This window comes from Populus trichocarpa, chromosome 8 (genome assembly GCF_000002775.5).
Source record: "Populus trichocarpa isolate Nisqually-1 chromosome 8, P.trichocarpa_v4.1, whole genome shotgun sequence".
Classification (NCBI taxonomy): domain Eukaryota; kingdom Viridiplantae; phylum Streptophyta; class Magnoliopsida; order Malpighiales; family Salicaceae; genus Populus; species Populus trichocarpa.
In genome coordinates this window covers 5,462,885-5,487,426 of record NC_037292.2, presented here as the reverse complement: position 1 = coordinate 5,487,426, position 24,542 = coordinate 5,462,885, and the positions used below count along the sequence as shown (strand labels likewise).

At 34.2% G+C, this 24,542-nt stretch overlaps 3 protein-coding genes and 1 non-coding gene across 4 annotated transcripts; 1 reads left to right on the top strand and 3 right to left on the bottom strand.

The window, feature by feature from the left end:
- The first annotated feature begins 1,647 nt into the window (after positions 1–1,647).
- On the top strand, positions 1,648–4,014 carry LOC7460696 (transcription factor CSA). Its single transcript, XM_002312216.2, has 3 exons — positions 1,648–2,433; positions 2,552–3,073; positions 3,422–4,014. The coding sequence occupies exons 1-3, from the start codon at positions 1,917–1,919 to the stop codon at positions 3,727–3,729; spliced, it is 1,347 nt and encodes a 448-aa protein (XP_002312252.1). The 5' UTR covers positions 1,648–1,916; the 3' UTR covers positions 3,730–4,014.
- A 2,276-nt stretch (positions 4,015–6,290) lies between these two features.
- Positions 6,291–6,788, bottom strand: LOC7460695 (probable calcium-binding protein CML45). The gene has a single exon (XM_024606983.1). It carries the CDS (start codon positions 6,786–6,788, stop codon positions 6,291–6,293), a length of 498 nt encoding a protein of 165 aa, XP_024462751.1.
- A 7,387-nt stretch (positions 6,789–14,175) lies between these two features.
- On the bottom strand, positions 14,176–17,146 carry LOC18101447 (cyclic dof factor 2). Its single transcript, XM_006379606.3, has 2 exons — positions 16,795–17,146; positions 14,176–15,905 (listed from the first exon to the last, which is right to left on the bottom strand). Exons 1-2 carry the CDS (start codon positions 17,008–17,010, stop codon positions 14,619–14,621), a joined length of 1,503 nt encoding a protein of 500 aa, XP_006379668.3. The 5' UTR covers positions 17,011–17,146; the 3' UTR covers positions 14,176–14,618.
- Positions 17,147–19,314: 2,168 nt separating this feature from the next.
- TRNAK-UUU (transfer RNA lysine (anticodon UUU)) lies at positions 19,315–19,387 on the bottom strand. The gene has a single exon. It is a non-coding gene; the product is annotated as a tRNA-Lys (tRNA).
- Between the last annotated feature and the right edge of the window lie 5,155 nt (positions 19,388–24,542).

The following is a 24,542-nucleotide window of genomic DNA, read 5'->3' as shown; positions in this document are numbered from 1 at the left end:
CATGTAAATATACGGTATCTTATCCAAGAAAAAATAAAAATACATACTTTTTATTGTTATTGTTTAGAAATATAGCATGAAAACCTCAACTATACCTCAGTATCTCAAACACACTCTATCATCCAACACAACTTCACGAGGACATATCAAACAAATATTTGAGCGAAGTTCATACGATGGACCACGTATATACATACAAATAATGAGTTTCTCAACCTTCTACATGGTGATCGAGTAATAAGAGCTTGTGATCAAGAGATTTACTTTATTTGTGATCTCAAGTTCGAGCTATGTGGTTGCTCATATGATAGTCAGTGGAGGCTTACATGATCATTAACTTCAGGATCCGTAAAATTAATCGAGATACATGCAAGCTGGCCCGGACACCCTGTTAAACTAAAAATAATAATGAGTTTCTCTAAATTACGCGCGCATAAAAGATAGGGGTAACGTGTTTTCTTACAGCAAAATGGCCCCGTGAAAGTGACAGAGAGGACTGTACAGTCGTGTTGGAATTAAGATGACGTCAAGGTAAATTTGCTTCTTGAACTGTTACAATCAGGCTCCATATTTTTCTCCAATTATATATTTAGAATTAATTAATTAATCAAAAAATATATATAATAATTTTCAAACTATAACAATGGTTAATACCTACATACATGCACAGCTAAATGTCTTGTGTATGTAGTATCCGCGCAATTCTAATTTCTTTTCTCCACCAAATTAATTCATCATCTTAGAAGTCAAAATGCATATTCTATAAAGAATTAGTAACTATAAAATGAACAAAAATAATTAAATGGCAGTAAAAAAAAATAAGATGTCACGAAAAAATAAAAATAAAAAATAAATTAATTTGCTACTGGAGAAATTTGAATTTCATGGATGCTACATGGCGCAACACATCTAGGCTAGGCGCATATGCTATCTGTAAAAAGTGACATTAATGAAGTAATGGTTTGGCACAGGCGTTTAGTTGATGGGTCAACTTCAGGTGGTTAATTGAAACCTAGGTTAAGGCATTCGTGTGTTTTTTTAAAAAAAATTGATTTTTTTTGTTTTAAGTTATTTTTTTAATATTTTTAAATTATTTTAATGTACTATCTTAAAAATAAATTTTTTAAAAATAATTTTAAACAAAAAAAACTAATATTTTTTTTAAAACACAACTATTAATGTACCAACAAACAAACACTATAGGTAAGAGATAACAAGTACTGATGGGGGCTGAGAGGAGGAGTTGAAGCGGAGCTAGGTTTTACTGGAGCTTGACAGGGGCTGAGAGGAGGAGTTGAAGCGGAGCTAGGTTTTACTGGAGCTTGACGGGGGCTGTTATGTGATGCCTTCATTTTCTGCCTTGAAAAGAAAGCTGTAAAAGCCCAAGCTAGCAACACTCGCACATTTTAGTCTTTCTTGTCACAAGAGAGGGAGACAGCCCAAGAAGTAAGAACCTTCAACAGGAAAGAAAAGAGAGTGTGTCTCTCACTTTCACACGTGTGATGATTCAAAGAAAAGAAAGAAATGTAGAGATTGTTTTAGTTTTTTTTAATATATTAAAATAATATTTTTAAAATATTTTTTATATATATCAAAATAGTATAAAAACAAATAAAATATTAAATTTTTCTAGAAGGACAATTCAAACCCAAAAACAAACACTGCGTTTCCCTTTAAACCTTCTCTCCTTTCCCTGGAGTCTCGGAGTCAAGGTAGAAAAGATTATAACACTAAAACCGTGTAGGTCTCTCTCTTAAAGCCCTTGCTGTTTTTCTCTGTTATCAGGAGACTTACATGTCTCCTTCGCTTCATCACTGTCTGTCAAAGCTAGCTTCTTATCTTTAGAGTTTAGACTCTCACAGGATGAATTCGTGTTCAGTTGTATAACTGCATTTGTCAGAGATAGAAATGAAGGCATGGCCAGAACCTTGTTACACATGCAACGCCAGATAATAACAGCAGAAATTAATGGTCTTGCTTGTTACTACTCTACTTCCCCCTCATCTTCCACTTCTTCTCCTTGTTCTTCAATGGGAATGATCGATAGAGACATTGGTTCTCTTTGTCCCAAATCTGGAATGACACCACCTACCTCTTCTTTTCATGAAATGGAAAATGGGAGGTTTACTTGGGGATTTCCTTTCATGGGAAACTATCATGCTAACAGTGATACTGCTGTGGAGGTCAGGGTTTCTGATAGCAGTGATGGGTTCGGAGAGAACAATGAGACTGTAAATCACGAAGCTAACTCATCTAATGAAGAAAACCCAGATGAAAATATGATGAGTGGCAAGGAAACAGAAAGTGGGCAGTCAAAGCTTTGTACAAGAGGGCATTGGAGGCCGGCAGAAGATACCCAGCTGAAAAAACTCGTGGCTCTTTATGGCCCTCAAAACTGGAACCTTATAGCTGAGAAGTTAGAAGGTAGATCAGGTAAAATACTAATGAGAAAGAAACTGTAAACTTCTGTTCAAATTTTGCCGCTGTCATTTGTTAAGGGGTTCTTCTCACTAGTTTCTGCTTGGCTCATTTTGATTATTGTCATGTGAAGGTAAGAGCTGTAGATTAAGGTGGTTTAACCAGTTGGATCCAAGGATAAACAGAAAAGCTTTCACTGAAGAAGAAGAAGAGAGACTAATGCAAGCTCATAGACTTTATGGCAACAAATGGGCCATGATAGCAAGACTTTTCCCTGGAAGGACTGATAACGCAGTCAAGAACCACTGGCATGTCATAATGGCAAGAAAATATAGAGAACAATCAAGTGCTTACAGGAGAAGGAGGCTAAGTCAATCTGTCAACAGAAGAACGGAGGAAACTCCAAGCTTTGTCGGTAGAGATGCAGGCATGAAAACAGTACAACCACCATATTGTCCCAGCATCTCCAGTGCTGGTGGACTAAACAAGTTATCTCCTTGTCAAATTGGAAACTTTAATGGTGCTGGTCGCGGTGGGGTTGACTATGGCTTAAATGGATCCCCTCACATGACCAGTGGGGGAGAAGCAGTCTCAAGCATTAAGGTTCCTCAAAGTGGGTTTTGTGCACAGCAGACACCTTTTGATTTCTTCTCTGGTATGTGTCCTTTGTGATCCCCCAATCCCAATCTCTCTCCCTCTCTCAACATTCTTTTTTGCTCATGTTGTGTAATCTTTTGTGTATCTGGGTTTCTGTGCTGCTCCCTCATTGGTTTCTTTTTGGATAGCCTACCACATTTCCTAGCTTTATTCTCTTCAATTTATTTTCAGTCGAAACCAGGTTGATTAATCTGAGTTTCATTTACTCCTTCGCTTCGCTGACCGAAACAAACCTGCTCCCCCAACTCATTTGTTGCTCTAAATTCTGTATTAACTTGGGCATGCTTCTTTCTCTTAACTGCCAGTAGTTATTTTCATCTTGGTAATTGGTCTGTGTTTCTTGCAGGTCCCAAAAGTAATGACATGATGGGCATGTTCAGCCAAACCATATCATGGGATAGGCCAAATAATGAACCCCGCATTTCTGGTTTCTATCCCCAACAACACCCTTCATACATTCTGACAATGCAACAGTCAAACCACCAATACCCTTATTGCTTCTCAGACTCCACAGCGTCGACATTACCTCAAGCAGTTTCAGCAAGTGAGCCTTCATGTTCATCCCCATCAGTGGCAGATCAGAGCAGAGTTAGCGGCCATTCTGAGACCGTTCCACCACCATTCATCGACTTTCTCGGGGTAGGAGCCACATGAAGTCAGAAGTGTAGCTAGAGAAAAAAGCTGTAAACCTTTTTTTTTTTGTGCAGAAATCATATCATAGAGATGCTTAATGTGGATGTGCTCCAATATAACCGAGTGGCCATTAGAGGAAAAAGATAAAGGGATTCTAGTGAATTGTTGCAGTTGGATGGCAGAAGATAAAAATCTGCATTCGTCTGTTGCTGTCATGTCACACCAGCACCCTATTTTTGTTTTCTTTTTAGTGAAATCTTCTGCTAAAGTGAAACAAATAGATCCGATTAAGGAGTATTAATGTCATATTATCCTTTCTTATATCTTTATATATATAGTACTTGTCCTCCTCTTTCCCTCTATCCATCTGAAGTCATTGGCCTTTAGAACATTAATCTTGAGCTTTTGAAAGAGGGGAGCAACGATATGTCGTTTGCCTTTTCCTTTGTTTGAAAACGTCCATCGCCCGTGCTATTTTTTTTTCTTGGTCCAAAATTACCAGTACTGTCTAGTGGGACCCTTCATCATTATGTGTTCTTAATGTGATTTTTTCCGTTACTTTTACTAATTAATCATGACCGTTAAAAATGATAATATTTATGATAAATTATAAAACCATCAATCAAACATAAAATAAATTAATTAATAACAAAAAAAAGATTAATAACAATAATAATATATAAAGTTGATAATGAGTTTCCAACCATAAGATTTTAAGTCTTTTAGATATGATTCAAACTCAATTATTAAAAAACAATATTGAAAAAAAAGAGAGCAAGATATCATTTAAGAAAATTATCAGAGACAGATCATAAAGATACAAGATAATAAATATTTTCTTATTCTACGTTAAGAGGTTTCTTGAATATCCTTGTGCACCAGTCAGATTAATTTCCTTTCCCAATGCAGCTCTCACGTTGATTTAGTATAGATTAAGGGAAATTTAATAAAAAGATTTGAATATTAATTAGTGTTATGTGTTTGTCACCGTTGATAAACCACCATTTCATTATTATTATTTTTAAATATTTTTAATGTATTGATATTAAAAAAATAAAAAATATTATTAAAACACATTTCAAATATAAATCACAATAATATTAACCGCACTAAATAAAATTTTAAAAATAAAAAATATTATAACAACACATTTCAAATATAAATAACCACACTTCAAAACAGCCTGTCATCAATACTGCCGAAATAATGAGGATATATAACTTCATTCCAACATCTGGGTATATGTGTTTTTTTTTTTTTTTTTCAAATGTGAACGCAACATGTGGTGACACTTACAAGAAATCAGAGGACAGGATAGAGACTATTTGTCAAATTCACATATAAATTAAAATAAACTGATGCATATTCTATGATGGAATGGACCCAATAGAGTTTAATTGGACGTAATTGAGTTTGTAAGTAGTATGTGAAGAATAGCATCACCCTTGAATAAAACATGGAGTGACAGTCTCCTGAGAAGGAAGGAGCAAATTCAAAGGGCTTGGAATGAAAACTAGGAAATGACATTAGTATCAGAGTATTTTGCTTACTTTACGTTGTCCGAAAGGGAAGCAAAGGTTGAAGATTATCAGGAGCTTGACCTTAAAAGGATGGTTTTTACAAGGGAAAAGAGGTGGTTTGGTTTGTTACCGCAAAGTGGAAGAGGATGTTGAATTTTGTTGTTGATGGTCACGGTGACGATGCTGCTGCTGCTGCTGCTGATGCGGAGGCTAATAAAGACGCAAAACAAGAAACTGAAACTTGTGTCAAACATCCTTTTCTCACGGGCCTGCAGAATTCAGGCACAAAGTCTGCAACCAGAAGCAAACACCACCCACCCCTCCCAGTGCATTCATGATGGGAACTGTTGAACACCGTTTCCTTTCGTTCCCTCATCGGCAGAATCTTCTGAGATTTAATGCCACACCCACATGGGGTGTATCTGTTTGCAGCTGTCTACTTCTGCGCAAAAAGTTCCGTGTGCATATAGTTTCCTGCCGTTCAAGAAACGTATTATGTGGTGACATGATCTTTCGGTATACTGTTGTCATGGGCCAACACGCCACCATGAAGCAGCTGCTTTATATTTCATTCTTTCGTCTTCTCTACGTTTTTTGGCGTGGCGGTTCCGGATTTACATCCAACAAACATAGATGACCCAACAGCCCATAAACATTTGGTATTTATACTGTGTTCGGGGTCTGCATCAAGCCCAACAAAACATCTCATCCAGACAAAGATACAGTCTTGAACACATACATACGTCAATGCATTCAGGGCTGGGCTTCTGGTCCTGTGTTCGGACAGACAGCAAACGAAAAGGAAAATAACAAATACAATGACAAATTTATCTTTCCATCTAGATTTATACATAATGTAAGGAGGAGGTCAAGCCTTCCCATGATACTACATTGTTGCACCACTAGCAAGCAGTTTCAAAGAAAAAAAAAAGAAAAAAAAAGAGGAAGAACAAATTGCACTGGATTAATTAATAGCCTCACGAAACAAGGATTGTCCAAAAAGAAAAATATCCATAATAATTCACATGCCTTTCAATCATCAAGCAACGTTGTAACAAGCGTTCAGTAATAACACCTCTCCATAAACCTGAAAAAGTCGTTGAAATCGATCTTTTCCTTCCTATCCTCTCCAACGGCTTGGATCATTCTTGAACACTCCTCTACTTCCATCCCTTCCTTCAAACCCAAACGACACATCACTCTGTTTAACTCTCTTGCATCTATAAACCCATCTTTGTTCTCATCAAACACGTCAAAAACTTCCTTCACCTCCTCCAAGCTGCAGGGCTCCTCTTCCTCGAATAAACTTAATAGCTCATCTGCACCGAACCCCTCGTCACCACCCAAGCCGTCTTCATGAAGCACCAATCCTAACCTGTTCATGACCTTTTTTATATCTGCCTGGTTTAGTTTTTCATGATGTTCCCTGTCATGATATTGAACACAACCCTGTTGTTTTTTCAACTTTTCAGGACTCAAGCTTGTTTTGACACTTGCGAAGAAAAGATTTAGTAGAGTTTGAAGGTAAAACAGGATATTTAAGAGTATACGGCCAGACATCCTTGCTAACATTTTCTCCACTGGGAGTGAGAGAAAGAAATTGGGTTATTAATGGTGTAGGAACTTTCTTTCAGATACACAATTAACAGGTTCTATTTTCCTTCAGACCCCATTACTTATATAGAACTCAAAAACGGAATCGTTCGAGAAGGACACAGGAAAAAACTAACCTGATGAAGTTGTCATTAAACTTTGGGGAAATCTACTCGGCAAGAGGAGCAATTGACTTCCCACTTGAGATGACGTGGGAGTTGGGGGGTTGTTCCAGAATTTCCTCTCAACTGACAGAGCAGCTCATCGATATTTATGTAACCTTCGAAGTTAAGAACATACGTATAGAATTAAGACAGATGCAAACTGTTTTCTTTTGGTTTAAAGGCTATTATCCAAAAAACTATCAGTGCCTCGCAACGCGTTTTACTATCTACAGTAATATAATTATAGTCATATTATAGTTGGCTTTCCTTCCTTCTTTCTTCTAAGCTGATGCTTTATTTGTTTTCATATGTTTGTATTGGATTGTTTGATAATTTGAATAAATTGAATTCAGTTGTATTTTTTATTGTATTTTTATAAATATTTCAATTGTCAATTTAATTAATGACATGACACGAGACTTGAATTTTTTTAATTTATTATTTTTTTTATATCAAAAGAAATTATTCAACCTGTGACAGTACAGACGCGTGAAACATTTCTTGTACTTACTAGTTACTACATTGGTTAAACTTAAACGTGTGAAATTACTTTTAGGAATCCCTCACGAAGTTGAGGCCGTTGCTTCTTGTTGCCTACCACGCGAATCATCGAAGAAAGTTGGATCGATCAGTTTTGGGTTGGAGTATATTTGATAGTATTTATAAAAAACTATTTTTTCCTTAATTATAATTCAAAAATAATAAATTAAATTGACTTTAAGTTACAAATATGTTTAACAAAAATGATTCAAAATAACTTTTTGAAATAAAATATGTGGTATAAATAAACTTTATAGGTTAAAAAGTAAAAATTTCAACTTTTTATTAAATTAAAAAAAGTATATAAACAATGTTTAATTTAATTTAAATTAAAAAAATCATTTTTTTAACTAAACATAAATACCCCATTCAATAGCAAAGAAAGTAAACCGAACATTTGTCTTTTATGCAAAGTTCTTAATGTTAAAAACATATATACGGTGGTTAGGGTAAACTTCGGGGAATTTGGCTGCCTTTCAATACAGGTCAGCCATGTATTTATATAAAACCTTTGTACTTGTAATTACAAAGAAGTCCCGTTCATTAAACATTTTATATATGCAATGACAATACATTTTGTTAAATTTTTTTTTGTTGTGCATGTACTTATATTTTATTGTGATTAATTTGCACCATAAAATTATTATTTTGCTCTTCATAATTTAACCTTTATAACATACTTTTAAGGATGATATTGTATTTTTCATAAAAAATATTTATACTACGAGATTGAATCAGGATATAAAAGTTTTTTATTTACATAGAATAATGTCAAAAATATCTTTTTAAAAGTTGAATTTTCTTAATGGTTAGGGCAAGGGTGTATTCAGTTCCCCCTTTTAGCACGATGTAATTATTGAAGTACCTTTTAAATTAAAAACTTTATAGCTATGATTGAGGGGTTTTTTGGTCTTTTTGTTATGGTTTTTTTTTTGTTAATATTTGTGAGATTAAGAGTACTTTGGTATTTGCATAAATTATTAAAAAAAAATTATTATTATAACAAGCAGCGCACACGTCAATGTTTGTGGAGCGACCGTGCTACTCGGACGGCATAATATGAATTATTTAGAACTGAAATTCATTATTATTATTATTATTATTATTATTATTATTATTTTGCAGTGATTTCGGTCCTGACAGATATGAACTGGGCTACTTTCGTTTTTCATGATTATATATATATAATGACAAGCTTTCTAAACTAAATTGGTATAAAATGAAAACAAGGATGAAGAACTGTGAATTAGCTTGTCCTCTGTAGAAATAAGTCCACCACGATGTAGACCTCGTCGTGTTTATCTAGCTTCCATAACTAAACCAAAATTAGAAGCCTCTAATTTAGTTTACTTCATTTTTTGATTAGATTCTTTCAGAATTTTAAAATTGGAATTATAATTGCTGACACAAAACAAATATAATCTCGTTTTTACAGGTTCCCTTTTCAAATTAATCGAAATTGTTGCTAGATTAGTAGAGACCAGAAATCGATTGGGCCAAGAGACATCAAATCTGGTGTTTTGGTGGCGTGTCTGTGGCTCCTTGTGAGCGGGCAAGGCTTATGCAGCTACCTTTAAATGGGCAAAAGTGCAGAATTAGATTTCTGGGTTCTTGCTAGTTTCACAAAGGAACTGAACAAGGGTCACATGCCTGTGCTGTAAACCGGGCCTGGGCTTTGTAGTTTTTGAAGATTTTTTCAAAAGCTTCTCACGTAGATGGCCGGTGACGGATCAATTCCCTCTTATTGTAGTTATGGTGCTATTTATTTTTGTTTTTAAAAATATTTTTAAAAAATTTTAATTTTTTTATTTACTTCAAATTAATATTTTTTTATATTTTAAATTTTTTTTGATATACTGATATCAAAAATAATTTTAAAAAAATAAATAAAAATATTATTTTGATACATTTCTGAGTAAAAAACACTTTGAAAAGCAACCGCAACCACATTCTCAAACCTGGGTGACCTGGTCAAGAAATTAGATATTGAATTATATAGGTTAACTTAGATTAATTTGAAAAAAAATTAAAAAGAATATTTAAAATTTTAATATTTTATATAAAAAATTAAGAAACAATTAATGTAAATGTAAGCTATATATATTACAAATAATAAAATTTATAAGATTATTTTAATTTTTAATTTTTTTATCCCACATTGAAAATGTATTATCTTCTCTTTTAAATTGAAGCATTTAAATAAAAAAAATTTCTTATCCCATATTAAAAAAACACAGTTTTCTTCTTATGAGAACACACACACACCCAAGTTTCAAACCCTACATTAAAAAAAAATTCATTTTATTATTTATATAATAAACTTTGATGTAAGCCAGCAATTAACAAGAAAAAAATATGATTGGTTCAAGCAAGAGAATAAAAATCAAATAGGTATTTTTTTTATTTTTCGGGGGTTAGTTATCAACCTGGTATAACTTATAATTTTTATTTTTATTTTTTTATTTTTTTTTACTAGTGGCATTATTATAGACTAGAGAACTTTAAACCTGAAATAGAGGCGTAATGAGTTTTGGGCAGTGGTCAATGAAGCACATGATTCCTCCTCCATTCTCATGGCGGATAATTCTCCAGTACAAGATCCAGCCCGTTTTTCTCTGGTCCTAAGGTAATGGGTCCATTTTCTTTGCCACACTCCTCGTGGGTCATGTAATGGGTCGGTCAGTTTGTTATTATACCTCTATGTGTTCATAGAGCACATAGAGGCTCATAGTACTTGCGGGGCGTGATTGGTCATGAGCTTTGACTATTATGCTGTGCTATCGCGGAGTTAAAGTAGCATTTAATACAATTAATGCTTGATAAATTGACTCTTTTTCTTTGAAGAATTATATTCTCACTTAAAAAAAATAATGTATTGCATAACAAACTATTGCTTTTAATTAATTAATAATAAAGTTGTTTTTATTATGATCCAAAAGCAAAACAATTATTTGATTTATAAGTTTCACTGTTTTCTCCGCGAGCAAGTACACTGCATTATTAACACCGACTTGAAAAGACAAATCGGAGGGAGGGAGTACATGAAGCGAGCTAAAAACAATGGAAACAAACAACAAACCTGCCATAAAAGTGTAATAAATGCCGAGCTAAAAACATATCACACGCTTCACAAGATAAATACGAGAGGGACTAAACTAAAAGTGTGTGAGTTTTCCTTCTTTTTTTTTTATTATTATTATTGGGGTGTTTGAAAGTAGAATATTGTTTTTTAAAACGCAAAAATCTATAGGTGAAAAAACTAATTTTGGTGGGGAAGACACAATTATATAATGTACCGTCTCACATATCACTCTGGACTGCCACAAAAGTTTTATTTTTTTGTTTCCAGGTCTTGCACAAAATCAAGGGAGGGAGGGAGGGAGGGAGGGAGGGGGGGAAATAAGAAAAAAAAAGTTGCACTTAAGGGTCTAGCTGCTGTGGTCAATCGTGTGACTTGTTCCGCCCCCGTCCCGGGTTCGACTCTTTATATGCACGCCTGTCACCCCCGCGGTGCCTTACCTGCTCCTGGGCTTGCAGGATGTCCAGTGGGCCGTGGAGAATAGTCGTGGTGCGCGTAAACTGGCCCGGACACCCCACGTAAAAAAAAAAAAGTTGTGTCGGAGCTGCACCGTTTCTCCATCGCTGCCGTGGGATTAAGGGAATGACAGGATGATTATTTTTTTTTATCTCAACAATCATTTGACATCTCAGTACATTTTTAATTTATCGTAGATGACTTATTTTAGAATTTTTCTATACATACCATTTTTTATTAATTCTATTCAACATGTTGATCAAGCTTTTGATGTATATTTTAGATTTTTATATCGTCAACTGAAAAATCAACATTATCAACATTTTCCTTTTTTTTTAACAATTGAATCTACTTTTGATTCAGGAAGCAATGTAGAACGAAAAACCAAGTTATTTTCTGTTTGTTTTTGTATTTTAAAAGTATTTTTTAAAAAAATTAAATTTTTTTTATTTTTTTCTTTACTTCAAATTAATATTTTTTTGATGTTTTCAAATTATTTTATTGTGCTAATATCAAAAATAATTTTTAAAAAATAAAAAAAATATTATTTTAATATATTTCTACCAAACATCATCTTCCAACCAAATATAGCTAGTAGGCAATTGTATTTTGGAAACACAACTATACTAAACAAGCACATAATATATCATATTATTAAAGATATTCTAAAAGTCCAGTTTTTTTTTTGTGTGTGACAATATTTGGAAGTATATATCAACGTCTTGAATTTTTGTGTTTGGAATGGTGGGAGAGTTCCATCATTTTCTTAGTTGCCCTCTTTAGGTGTGTTATCATTCGTTAACAAATCTTGGTTTAAATTGAAAAAAGAACCGAGGATTACCGTTAAGGATTCTAAAAATGTTTGAACTAAATTATGTTATTAAGTGACGTAACATGGTAAGAACATTCAAGTTTAGTAATAACAAGTGAAATTATGTAATTATAGGGGTGTAGCTCAACTGGTTAGACTCTAAATTTGTTTTTTAGAGGTCACCAGTTCGAGTTCTATAAATTTCAGGACCACTGAATATTTACATGGTCGTTAACTTTAGGGCCTGTGGAATTAGTCGAGGTACGCGTAAACTGGTCTGAATACCTACTTTAATCTAAAATAATAAAATGAAATTATGTAAACGAGAGAGTAGAAGATCTATTCCTACTTTGTAATTAATATAAAAGTGAAAATGAACTTCACTTGATTTTTTATTTCACGTTGCATCTCGTGTTTATCTTGTTCATGTCGTCATGCAAGGTTCTTCGTATATCTAATTAAGAATGTGTTTGGTATTATAGTAGTTTTTATAATTATTATTTAAAAAAATAATTATAAAAAAATATTTTTATTTTCCTATTAGGAGGATGATAAATGAAAGTAAGTGTCACTTCGGCCATGAATGAATCTCATAAACAATCAAATTGCACACAATCTTTTCCCTGCTTGTATTTCTCCCAAGTGGGATATATATAAAGGAGATCGATCATGCATGCCTTTTGAGTTAAAATGCACCTTGATCTTTTCAATCACTATATGAAATAAAAGAGATAGCATGACAGGTTGCTTTCCAACATGCTAAATGACTTGATCAAGATAGAGGCAATCATATTATCATTGTTACATCCGCATGGGAAATTCTCGTATGGTAGATCAGGAGATAGATCATATCGGGCCATAGCCTCTATAATGGAATATTATAGCTAGATACACGGGATTGATTGCATATGAAGTGCTCTAGCTTGACTTGGGAATTCATATGCTTTATCAATACCTAAGAAAGGAGTCTTCAATTTGCTGCTATTGCATAACATCGATCATGCACTGAAATAATAGTACTAGGAAGTTGACGTTGGGCTAAAGCTAATGCCCACGAAAAGTAGTTCAGTGGGGCTTGTACAGTGTATGAAAGGTCTCCACATATCGTATTAGGTAAATTAGGTTAGGACAGCCAATTAAGGCTTTTATTAAGAGCTGATGCTAACATGCAGGGAAGAAGTTTTTCCTTCAAGGAGAGCCACACGTTTGAGAGATTTTATGAGGCTTCCAATCATGAAAAGTTGGAATTGATGCGAAACCTCAGCTCTTGGGCAGATAATGCAGGAGTTGCTAGGTTCGAGTGGGATTTCCTTGTGCTGAGATCATGAAACTAGACAATACAAGAATATTTGTCTCCATATAAAATAAAAGCAAAAGGAACAAAAAGAAGAGATTATCAAGTATATATACGTGGCCTGCTATCTCTTGCAGGATGGCATCACATGCATTGGGTCCCATAACAACTACTAAAGTTTTTGCATAGATTGTGGCCTTCTGCTTTTGATAACAATGAAATGTCTGGTTGTTTCACCCGAGCTGATGGATCAGAGACACACATATCTAACTTTATTTTGATCTATCAGTAGAAGCCAAACACAGAGGATGGTAAACATCACAGCTTTGACAATATGGTTTAGCTAATATGGGTCACTCCTGGCGCATTTTGTGTCAAATGAATACAAAAGAAAAGAAAGTGAAAACGCAGGCAAAAAGATGGAAAAAAAGGAGAACTTTTTCCCATTGTTTCCGCCTTTTGGTATTGTTGCTTGTTTGGATTCTTTGGGCGTGAAAGAGAAAGATCCTTGGCTTTCTGAGGCATATAGAAATTCAAGTTTATCCGTTCAAATGAGCCCTCATCGATCTCCCTTTGTATTTTCCATCCCTACCCCTTTTGTACATGATAAATTAGCAATAGGAGGGAGAGGGACCATGAGTATCATTCAGTTCGATGAACAGTGAAGAAAACACAGGCATCATAAAAGCTGTAAGTTGCTGTGTTAAACTGTAGCACTGGGGATCTTACAAAGGCATGATTTGCACTGAATGACAGTATGCCGAACACAAGTTGAATCATACGACTTTCTGATTTACTCAGCATGGAAGGGAATCCATGAACTGCTAGTTCCATCATAAGATTTTAGGGTCAGAGCCCTTCTAGAGGAAAAATACTTGGATAAAAAAATATAACTTTAGAACGTGAGTATTCGGGGTCATAGGTATATAAGACCTTGCAAAAAATAAAATCCACTTCGTTTTTTTTTGTAAATCCTTTTTTCAAGTTAAAGTTTCATAAAAAAAGTCAAGTACTAAATGAGATTTACAAGTTTATTCTACAAAGAGAAGGATTTTGTTACAACCAAGAATCTCTCTTCTGTCAAGTTATCTCACACACTTACATAAATATATAAACATCTAAGATACCATGTACATGAAAAACTTAGGAAACAGATATCATCTAAGATGGATAAGGAAAAACTACTGGTCTTAAAGTGGCAGGGAAGTACATGGTCCTGTCAGAGGTGGCTATGCTATTCTTGAGAGTCAAAATAGGGACACGCTATTCTGGGTTCTTTTCTCTGTAGGAATTCTGTCAATAAGGTGGCCTTCTGGTGATGTAAGTGTCAACCTTCTAGTGTAAAAGGGAACACAAATTCGTTGAGATTTAGAAGCTACAGCACTCTGATGAAAAACTCCATTTCATTGCATTACTGTTATAGTAGAAAGTGTACAACTTAGCTGATCTCTCATCAAGTGTTCTCATGGAAATTGAGAGACCGGGAAAACGCAGCAGGGTTCGCTTGCAACACTGAAGTTGTTCCTGCCATGTAATTTCTGTCTTCGCTTTTTGACTGAAAGCCCTTGAAGAGACCTCCTCCATTAATAGAACTGGATTTCTCATTCGTGATCCCGAGGGTCGCCCATATAGAGCTCTTTGCAGCTTCACTAGGATCATCAATCCTCAAGGTCTTTGGAACCAAAACACCCGTTTCTGATTTGGTGCCGTCCCTGGAGGGCTCTTCTAAGCAGGGTGGATTAAGGATGTTGCCATCCCTTGAATGTTTCCCCAGTGGAAAAGTAGGACTGGAGCTTTGGGTACTGTGGTTTAGAGTGGCTGATGGAGAGGATGCACATGGCGGTACATTCCAAGGGCTTGGAACAGTACAACCCCAGTAAGCTGGTGCAGGGAAAAACGATACTGGAAAGCCTGAAGGGCAAAACGTAGGTGGAGTAATCGCAGAGTTCCATGGATATGGCCAAGGAGGCCCCGGGAAGCAGGGTGCCTGGGGAGGAAATGATTGATAATCCTTGTTAACCGCTTCTCGCGAAGTACCATTGCATCCCTTCTCTGATGAATTTGAAGCCGTGGCGGAAGATACACTTGAGTGATCATCCCCGTCACCTCCTGTCCCTCCACAAGACACAAGGATTCTATGTTCAGGTCTATGATACCCGTTTCGAACACTATTTTGTGTTTTCTCTGAAAGGTTCAACACAGAGGCAACAGATTCACAAAGAGGAGAATCGGAACCAAAGGTAAGGACAGTGCCGTTGTTTCCCAGAGAGGGGTTATGAAATCCATTCATGGCATGGACTTGAGCTGTTCGGAGAGCTTCTGATACCATTAAGTGACGATAGTGTGAAGCAGAAGAGCTCTTATTCTTGCGCCTTCCAGCTCCCACAGGCACATTCCTCATGGTTCCTCCAGCAGTCCAGTATCTCTGACAGTTTTTACAGAAATGACGAGGCTGATTGACATTGTAATTGTTGTAATAACAGAATTTAGTGTCCATGCTATTACATCGAGGGCATGGAAGTATTTTGTCAGGCTTCTTCAAAGTCTTCTCTTGCGAGATGCTTGTCTCACTTTGTTCTTCATTCTTGCTGCTTTTCAGTGATGAAGTTTCCCTCTCAGCTGAGGGAGTCTTTGGGTTCTCACTAATGCCTGATGATGTTGGACCTTTTGAGTCCTTGTTGATCTGATTCGAGGTAACATCTTCTTGTTTATCATTGGCAATTTCCTCTCCTGAAGTCTCCTAAAATACACACACACACATATAAGAATAAAATGAATGAGAAGAAATAGAGACAGCTTACTTATGTAGAGTCGTATTTACAATTTCTCAAACCAAAAGCAGGTGGAAATAGGTGGAATTAAAATTGAAATATAATCAGTTTAGTTTAAAGAAAACTCTGTAGGGCTACAGAGTTTAAAAACAACTTCAAGCAGAACTCTGTCTCACTGTCAACTGATGATTAAGTGTTTAATTATTCCAAGTACTAAAACCTAAAATTGTTATTAGAGGCAAAACCATAAAGATTTACCGTTTTCCAAAAATAAAGCAAAGCCTTCCCTAAAACACACGCAGTGGCAGATGATCAAACAGAAAAGACTGGAGATTAATTGTTTGGAGAAGTAATATACTTAGTCAGTCCAAGAAAAGATGTGGCTTATCAAAAGTTAAGGAATCTGACAAAATCCTATGATCCTTGAGGAAACATCTGGATCAATCTTGCTAACCGTTTCAAAATGCAAAGTAACAGTGAAATACTGATACAGAGCTTGTGGCCCCTATAGTTCACCGACACTAACTCTGTTTTAAACGAAGTCGAATAAAAAATTTCTCTAAAATATCCCCCTCAAATGTCATGAAGTTACAGAGAAAGCACGACACAAAGGGGAAAAATATATGGAACACGTTAAGATTTGGTAAACATTTTAATCCCCGACAATTACCACAGTTAGTAAAGGTGAAAAGCGAGGATGAAAACCTTCTATGCCACAGAGAAAAGGCAAGAGAATGGAACAATTCCTTGATTTTGAAATTCTATAACATGTAACACTTGAGAAAATTGCAAATACATGGCAGCAAATTCTTATAATTACGGCAAACACAGAATCCAACAAATTGCAAAAACACATACCCTGTTGTTGTTCCCTTCTTGCTCTCCTCGTTCCTTATGAGAGTTGTGGTTTTCATGTGAGGAAGTTGCAGTAGCAGTATTATCATAACAGTCCTCGGACTCGGGAGGCGTTCCTGAGGAGGACTCGTACTTGTTAGCAGCACAAGAAACATCCTCCTGCTGATTGACTTGCAGTGGAATCGTCTTGCCAAACAGCTTTATCGCCAAATCTGACATTCCTGTTTCCTTGGTTGCCTTAAAAGAAGAGTCAAACCCTCTTTCTCAGCTCCTGTTATGGTGTGTTGTGTTTTTTTTTTTTTGGGATCGGACGAGGTGGGAGAAGAGAGAAAAATAAAAACAAGAAAGAAAGAGTTTGAAAGTCATTTGTTTGGTGGTGGTAAGTAATTAAACAAGGTGGGGGAATGCCACATCAGAGAAAAGGCAAAATTTTGTGAGCCACAAGTTTATGTGGCCTTTGAGATCTTTCTTGCTATTGGATTCCCCGCATTTGCTTGTGAAGATAGTGCTGCTCGGTCCCGTTCTTTTTTCTGCCATGTCAGCGTTTCGCTCCTTTCTCAAATACTCGCCTCTCTTATTCGTCAAATACTCGTCCTCCTCCTTCTCTTCCAGAGGGAAACCTCGATTTTGCCCTCCATGTATTATCCCTTGTCAATTGAATCTCGAACCTTTCGATTTTATTAATTTTTCTCCAAACATAATTGATGTTAAATCGAAGCTTATTTTGGCACTTTAGATTTAAGCACTTAAGAGATTAGATTAAATCTAATACACAAAATAGATCATAATTTGATTTTTGTTTTTTGTCTTCAACCTAGTGAAAATTAATATTCTTTGATTTGGTATGTCAGAAAATATATATTTTATTTCTGTCACATTTATTTGAAGAAATATATCTCATATTCACCCAACTTTAAAGAAATCTTACTGTATCTATATTAAAATCAAATCTCAAAGCACTTCAGCTAGTGAATTGCATGTTGCAAAATTATGAGTTCGATAGCAAGCTTGGATTTAGTTATCAAGACTTAAAGTTATTAATATTTTTTTAGTGTTTTTAAATTATTTTGATGTATTGATATCAAAAATAATTTTTAAAAATAAAAAAATATTATTTTAATATATTTTTAAATAAATATATTTTAAAAATAATCGTGACTCGAATAAAATAGGTGAAATCACAAGTCAAGCTAAAGCGAAACGATATTTTAAATCAATTTCGAATAAACAAAAAATATTGACTCTCGTTTTCTAGATCTAGGCTACATCAAAGGTACTATTTTTTATTTATTTAGGGAATGGACATCTGGATTTTGAGTTTCGTACTGGAAATTAAATTAGACCATAGTACGAATCATGGAGTTCAAGTTCACATATAAATTGGACATGGACGTCAAAGTTACACTGTAATCTAGTCTGATTAGGTTGCCTATCGAAGTCGCTTTTTATGACTTTTTACAACTATGGAGTCAAGTCTTCTAATTTATGAGCGAAATCGAGGAAAACCATGCGCGGAGACGATCTTGTTTCCGTGCTCTAGTAAACTGTAAAAAGACAAAAAAACAAATGCTAGAATCCAATTCAAGTGAGCATGGTCATTAAAGTTTATGCACTAATCATGTTCCTGCGGAAATCTTGAAAGGAAAAAAAACTAATATTTCAGGACACGTGTATTGTTTTTCTATGCTGGATCATGCTATAAAAAATAAATTAAAAAATACTTTTTAGTTGTGTTTGGTTGGTTGTACTATGAAAAATAAATTGAAAATTTATTTATTAATATTTTAATTTATTTTTTCAATTTTATTAAAAAAAATTAAATCTAACAGATAAAAAAACTGAAGGATAATAAAATTGAAAAAATTCAGATTTTATAAATTATTTAAATAAAACAAATAACATTTAAAATAATGATAATCAAATATGACAAATAAAAAGTTGAAAGGCAATAAAATTAAAAAAAATAATATTCAGTTTCATAAGTTATTTTAAATAAAAAAATAGTAATTAAAAGAATAGGGATCAAATATGATAAAAAATAAATTTTAATTGAGAAAATGATAAAAAAAATAAAAACAATAAGAATCAAAGTTGACATAAAAGATAAATTTGAAAGAGAAAGGTTGAAAAACAATTATTTAAAATAATAAAAATATTTTCCAATGATAAATAAGGAAAGTGGTTTCCCATGAAATAAACTAATTGCGTATTTGGAAGTGTGGTTGCAGTTGTTTTTTAAAGTGCTTTTCACTCAGAAATATATCAAAATAATATTTTTTTATTTTTTAAAAGTTTTTTTTGACATTAGCATATTAAAATGATATAAAAACACCAAAAAAATATTAATTTGAAAAAAAAATTAAAAAAAATTATTCTTTTTTAAAAACATTTTTAAAATACAAAAATAAAAAGACTTTGCAGAGGCTTCAAAGCCATTAATGCAATCACAATTTCCTGTAACAAGCTGATGAAGAAAAGAAATACGCCCCTTTTTAAGTAACCAACTTAAAAAATTAACTTAATCGCCGTCTGTGGGAATCGAACCCACGACCACATGGTTAAAAGCCATGCGCTCTACCAGCTGAGCTAAGACGGCGTTCGGTTGAATGAATCAAATAAATATATATAACGCAAAATTAAAATGACTACAAAAGGCGAGCAGTCGTGACGAGTTTTTGGTTGGGACATTCACAAGCTATCGAACCCCACTTGCCATGTAAGCACGTGGCACGTGACCCACCTTGCTGTCCTGCACAGCTAGCAAGGAATTAACAGCTGCCACATCACGACTATATTCTAACATGGCCCGCCTGCAAAAAGCGAAGTGAAAAGGTCACCTGACACATCCGTGCAGTTGATTCCCTCGACAAATTAATAGAAGTGTCGTTTAAATTATTTTTTATTTAAAAATATATTAAAATAATATTTTTATCTTTATAATTTATTTTTGGCATGATATATCAAAAACAATATAAAATATATTAAAAAGATTAATTTAAAAAAAATAAAAAAATAGCATCCACGTCCCACAACGTTTCAGGACCAGCATTTAAGTAAGGAAGCATCTCCTACCCTCGTTTCCTTATTGCGGGGGGTTGCATTCTGTGAACGAATCTTCTTCTAGTGGCTGCCCTTTGCTTACTTAAGGGCAGGATAGCTTTCTTGGATACTTCCACGTGTCAAGTTGCTGCAGGATGGTAAGACAGCCATCTCCTTCTCTCTTATCCAGCAACTCCTCTTTCATTTTTTCTTCTTATAAATCTATCTTCGCGGTGGCTCTCTGTATCACCCTTCCTTTCTGTGCTGTTACAAAAACTCCACCTCCTCGGCTCAATAGTTTTATACCTGAAGCATGCAATATTTAATTAATCTACTGAGAGATACCTTCATTCTATCATTTTTGTTATATAATTTCTAATTACACAGAATATTCTCCATCAACAGAACCAGGAACGTCGCTTTGATCCAAGAACGCTAAAATATTAGACATTCTTGACATTGCAGAGCATCGCCTTTTTTCCGAATATGTTTCCCCTGAGATTCTAGATGATAACGTAGCTTATTTTTCTTTTTAAAAAATGAACTTGAATATATTCTAATAAAAAAGCTATTACTTCTGAACACTGGAACCAAATATTTAAAGGGCAAGAGTAAATTAATTAATAAAGCCAGGCAAAAGATTAAATAGCTAGCGCAATACTATCGTGATTCATCAACTGAGATTTAACATGTATGAGTTACTGCACCTGCTTCTGGGAACGAGCACTATTCAAAGAATTTCGAACTAATTCAAGTAAACATGTCTGGAAAACTTCAAAGAATGAAGAATTCAGGTAGTTCTCTGAAGTAATTTTGGAAAAAATCAGGCAAGGGTTTAGAAATTTCAGAAAATCTAAACTACCTGAAATAAAAAAAAATAGCTCAAAACTATATAAGTAACCTGTCACTAGGTTGGGAAATAAATAAAATACACTGGGCCAAATAAATTGAAGATATTCAAATCATTTCAGAAAATTCAGGAGTTCTGTGAATTTCTTAAAATATAATTAGAAGAATCAAAAAAATTAATTCAGGTTGGATAATTTGAAAAAGAAATAAAAAAAATTGAATCGGTAATATTTTTTTATATCTAAATACTCACCCCTATCCTATAGGAAGTTGCAGTATTAATGTTATTAAAAATATTTTACCATTTTATTTCCTTTATTTTCCTTGAGTTTCTTCTTCTCTTTGCTCCTCTTTCTTTTGTGCGGGAAGAGGGGATGGACACCCGTAATAACTGGATGGTTGGAAATTGGAATTTTTTTTTTTTTGGGAGACACCTTAACATCCTTCTCAGCTGTTTTGCAAGCCTGCACTGCACACCCATAATTCGCAATATTCATTTGCTTTTCTCCTTTCCGTGTTCATAACAAGATAATTTGAGTTTTCGACATTTTCACCCAATCATCGACTGTTCTTGATGGGATCAGAACGTGGACGTGCCCACGCCCACATGTATCTATCAGATTTTACTGGCACCTTTATATATATATATATATATATATATATGAAAGCAAGGGCTTATCAGATTAACTATAAAGAGCACCGTCCGGGAATAACAATCCCAGCCATATCTTGATACAAAATAACACTAGTCTTGATACAAGAATGTTGCTTTCAGAAAATTGTCCCGGGGGGGGAGGGGGGGTGTTGTCTCGACAAATCTCCACCGTACGTGTTTCAGACTCTTTTGACTTTTATTTTTATTCCCTCTTTTTTAATGATTAAGAATGAATGTTTTATCCCTTGATCTTTTAGGTTCATACTGGTGTTTGAAAGAATTTATTAAATTCTTCTAGATATATTGGACCAATGTGAGAATATGCTCTTTAGATTATCAAAAAATAAACGGTCATGGTTTACACGTGATAAATTAAAATATTTGGTTAAGATTTTTATAAATAAAAAAAATCTTAACCAAATAAAATGGATATGATAAATACGCCAAATCCAAAGAACTTAGACGTTACGGTCGGCCAAGCTCAAGGTAATCTGAATTTGGCAAATTAGCCAGATCAAAAAGATTTAGATTTGACAGTCAGCCAAAACTAAAGAGCTTGGGCGTGATAGTTAGCAAAGCTCAAGGCAGTGCGGGTCTAATAAACATGCTAGGTCTAATGAGATAGAATTTGCTATGATTCAAGTTAACATTGAGGAGGATAGGGAGGCTACTATGGCTAGATTTATGAATGACCTTAATCATGATATCACTCATATTGTGGAGTTGTATCATTATGTGGAGTTGAAGGAGATGATGCATATGACCATGAACGTGAAGAAACAACTTAAATGAAAGGGTACTAATTGAAAAAGCCAACCATTAGACCCTTTAAAACTTTGGAAACCTAATTGGAAGACTAACACTGAGGGTGTTCCGTCACAACAGAATGAGGAGGGCAAGACTGAATACCTTAGAGAGAAGAATGACACCCCGGTCGTTGTTAAAGGTAACAATGTTACTTCTACTTCTCGTAACTGTGACATTTAATGTTTTTGTTGTCTGGGTTTTGGTCATGTTGCTTCACAATATCCAAACAAAAGAGTCATGATTATGAAAGCTAATAATGAGGTTGAGACCAACGAGGAGGATGAAGAGGAGAAGATGCCACCATTGAAGGATGCTGATGATGTTTATGTTAAGTATCCGGCTGAGGGAGAGACACTTGTGGTGAGGAGAGCACTAGATATGCATGTCAAGTTGGATGATTTGGAAGGTCAGAGGAAGAACATATTCCACATGCCATGTTCATAATTAGGCATGTAGCTTAATTATAGATAGTGGTAGTTGCACTAATGTAGCTAGTACTTAATTGCTGAGAAAGTTGAACTTGCACACTACCAAACATCTCATACCTTATAAATTACTATGATTAAATGATGATGGTGAAATGAAAGTGAATAAACAGATTTTGGTTGCCTTTTTCTATTGGTAAATATTGTGATAAAGTGTTATGTGATGTTGTGCTAATATAAGCTAGTAACTTATTGCTTGGTAAACCATGACAATATGATACGAGAATTATGCATGATGGAGTAATAAATAAATATTCCTTTTAGATGAATGAAAAACGTATAATTCTTGTATCTTTGACACCTAAACAAATATATAAGGAGCAACTGAAATTGAAGAAGGAGAAGATGACTGAAAAGGAGAGATTGTATATCAGGGGGACCTTCTTTGTTGACAAGGTTCTTTTTGGTTTTGATGATGATGTTATTCTTTAGCTTGATACTGTTTTGTTGACCTCAGAAGATGTTTTTCATGATACAGATTCGAGGTCAAATCTTTTTACAGAAGAGGAGGATGATACAAATCAAGTCAATTTTGAATTTAACCTTAAAATGTTTGCTGGCCATTTTTGCGAGACCATATATATCTTTTAAACCATACATCAGAACGATATGAAATTTCATAGGGAGATACTAGATACATGGAAATATATATATTGAAAAATTTTCAGGTAAAATGGAGTTCGAGAACATGTTATTACAGAGGGTCTAAATTACCAGACAAATCTTATAAAAACTGCTAGACTAGACCTTTGTGTAATGTTTGGGATATATATATGAAGTTATATGTAGAAGTTTTTTGCGATTAACGTTGTTCTGGAAACTATACTTCACAAGCTTTCCAACCATATATTGTCGGCTCAATAGTTCATCCAGATGAGAGAGAACGACATGTTTGAAGTCGAGAATGAAAATCTGCAAGAATGTGCAAAAAATTAGAGATTCGGGCTACATGGAGAAACTTTAGCATGGAGACTTTGTTTTTATTATCATATTTTAATTATTTATTGAATGTTGAATAATTATTTTTAACATGAGTTTGTTCTAGCCCATTAGACATTGTTTAGGGGCTTATTTCATTACTGGATTTATGTTAGTTGATTACTAGTTTAGCTTCATTAGTTTGCAACCCAAAAGAGGTCCGTTAGGGTTAGTTAGAGGAGATTATATTATGTTCTTTTAGTTGCAAGTTTCAGCAGCAAGTTGGAGAATAAATGCGAGTTTTTCTTTTGTTTATTTGTGGCAAAACAACCTTTTTTTTGCAGGGATAAAGATCATACAATGACTTATCAAAGAATAATTGGTTTTGCGGTGTCATTTGCATATTTAGAGTTTTTAGATATAAGGTTATCTCTGAATCCAAGTTTTTTTTCAATACTTTTGATTCTTAGATATAAAATTACTTTTGAGTCAAGGTTCTATCAAACCAAGTTTTAAGGTTATGTGCTTGATCCTAGACAATCCTAAAAAATAAAAGTATTGAAGGTATGATAAACCATCATGCCTCTCCATCTAGAATAATTATTTGTATTGATTTAATGATTTCTCTATACTTATAGGTGTATACAAAGTCTCTTAAGAAACCTACCATATTTACTGTCTTAAAAAAATAAAAAAATTATTATTTTAATGTATTTTCAAATAAAAAATACTTTAAAAATATAATCTCTATCACAATTCTAAACACACCCTTACACAAACACACCTTCAAAGTTTAAAATAATGGTAAAATGAATTCCAAGGTCCCTCGTATATTTTGAAATTAGTTACGTTAGCACCTTCACTTTAATTTCTGCCGCTCAAGACCTTGCACCTTTGATTACTGATCATGCATGGCATCTCCAACCAAATTTGTTGCTAACGGTGTAAGAGAGTTGTTAATTATGTTTCTTTTAAGAAATCAATGATTGAGTATGTCA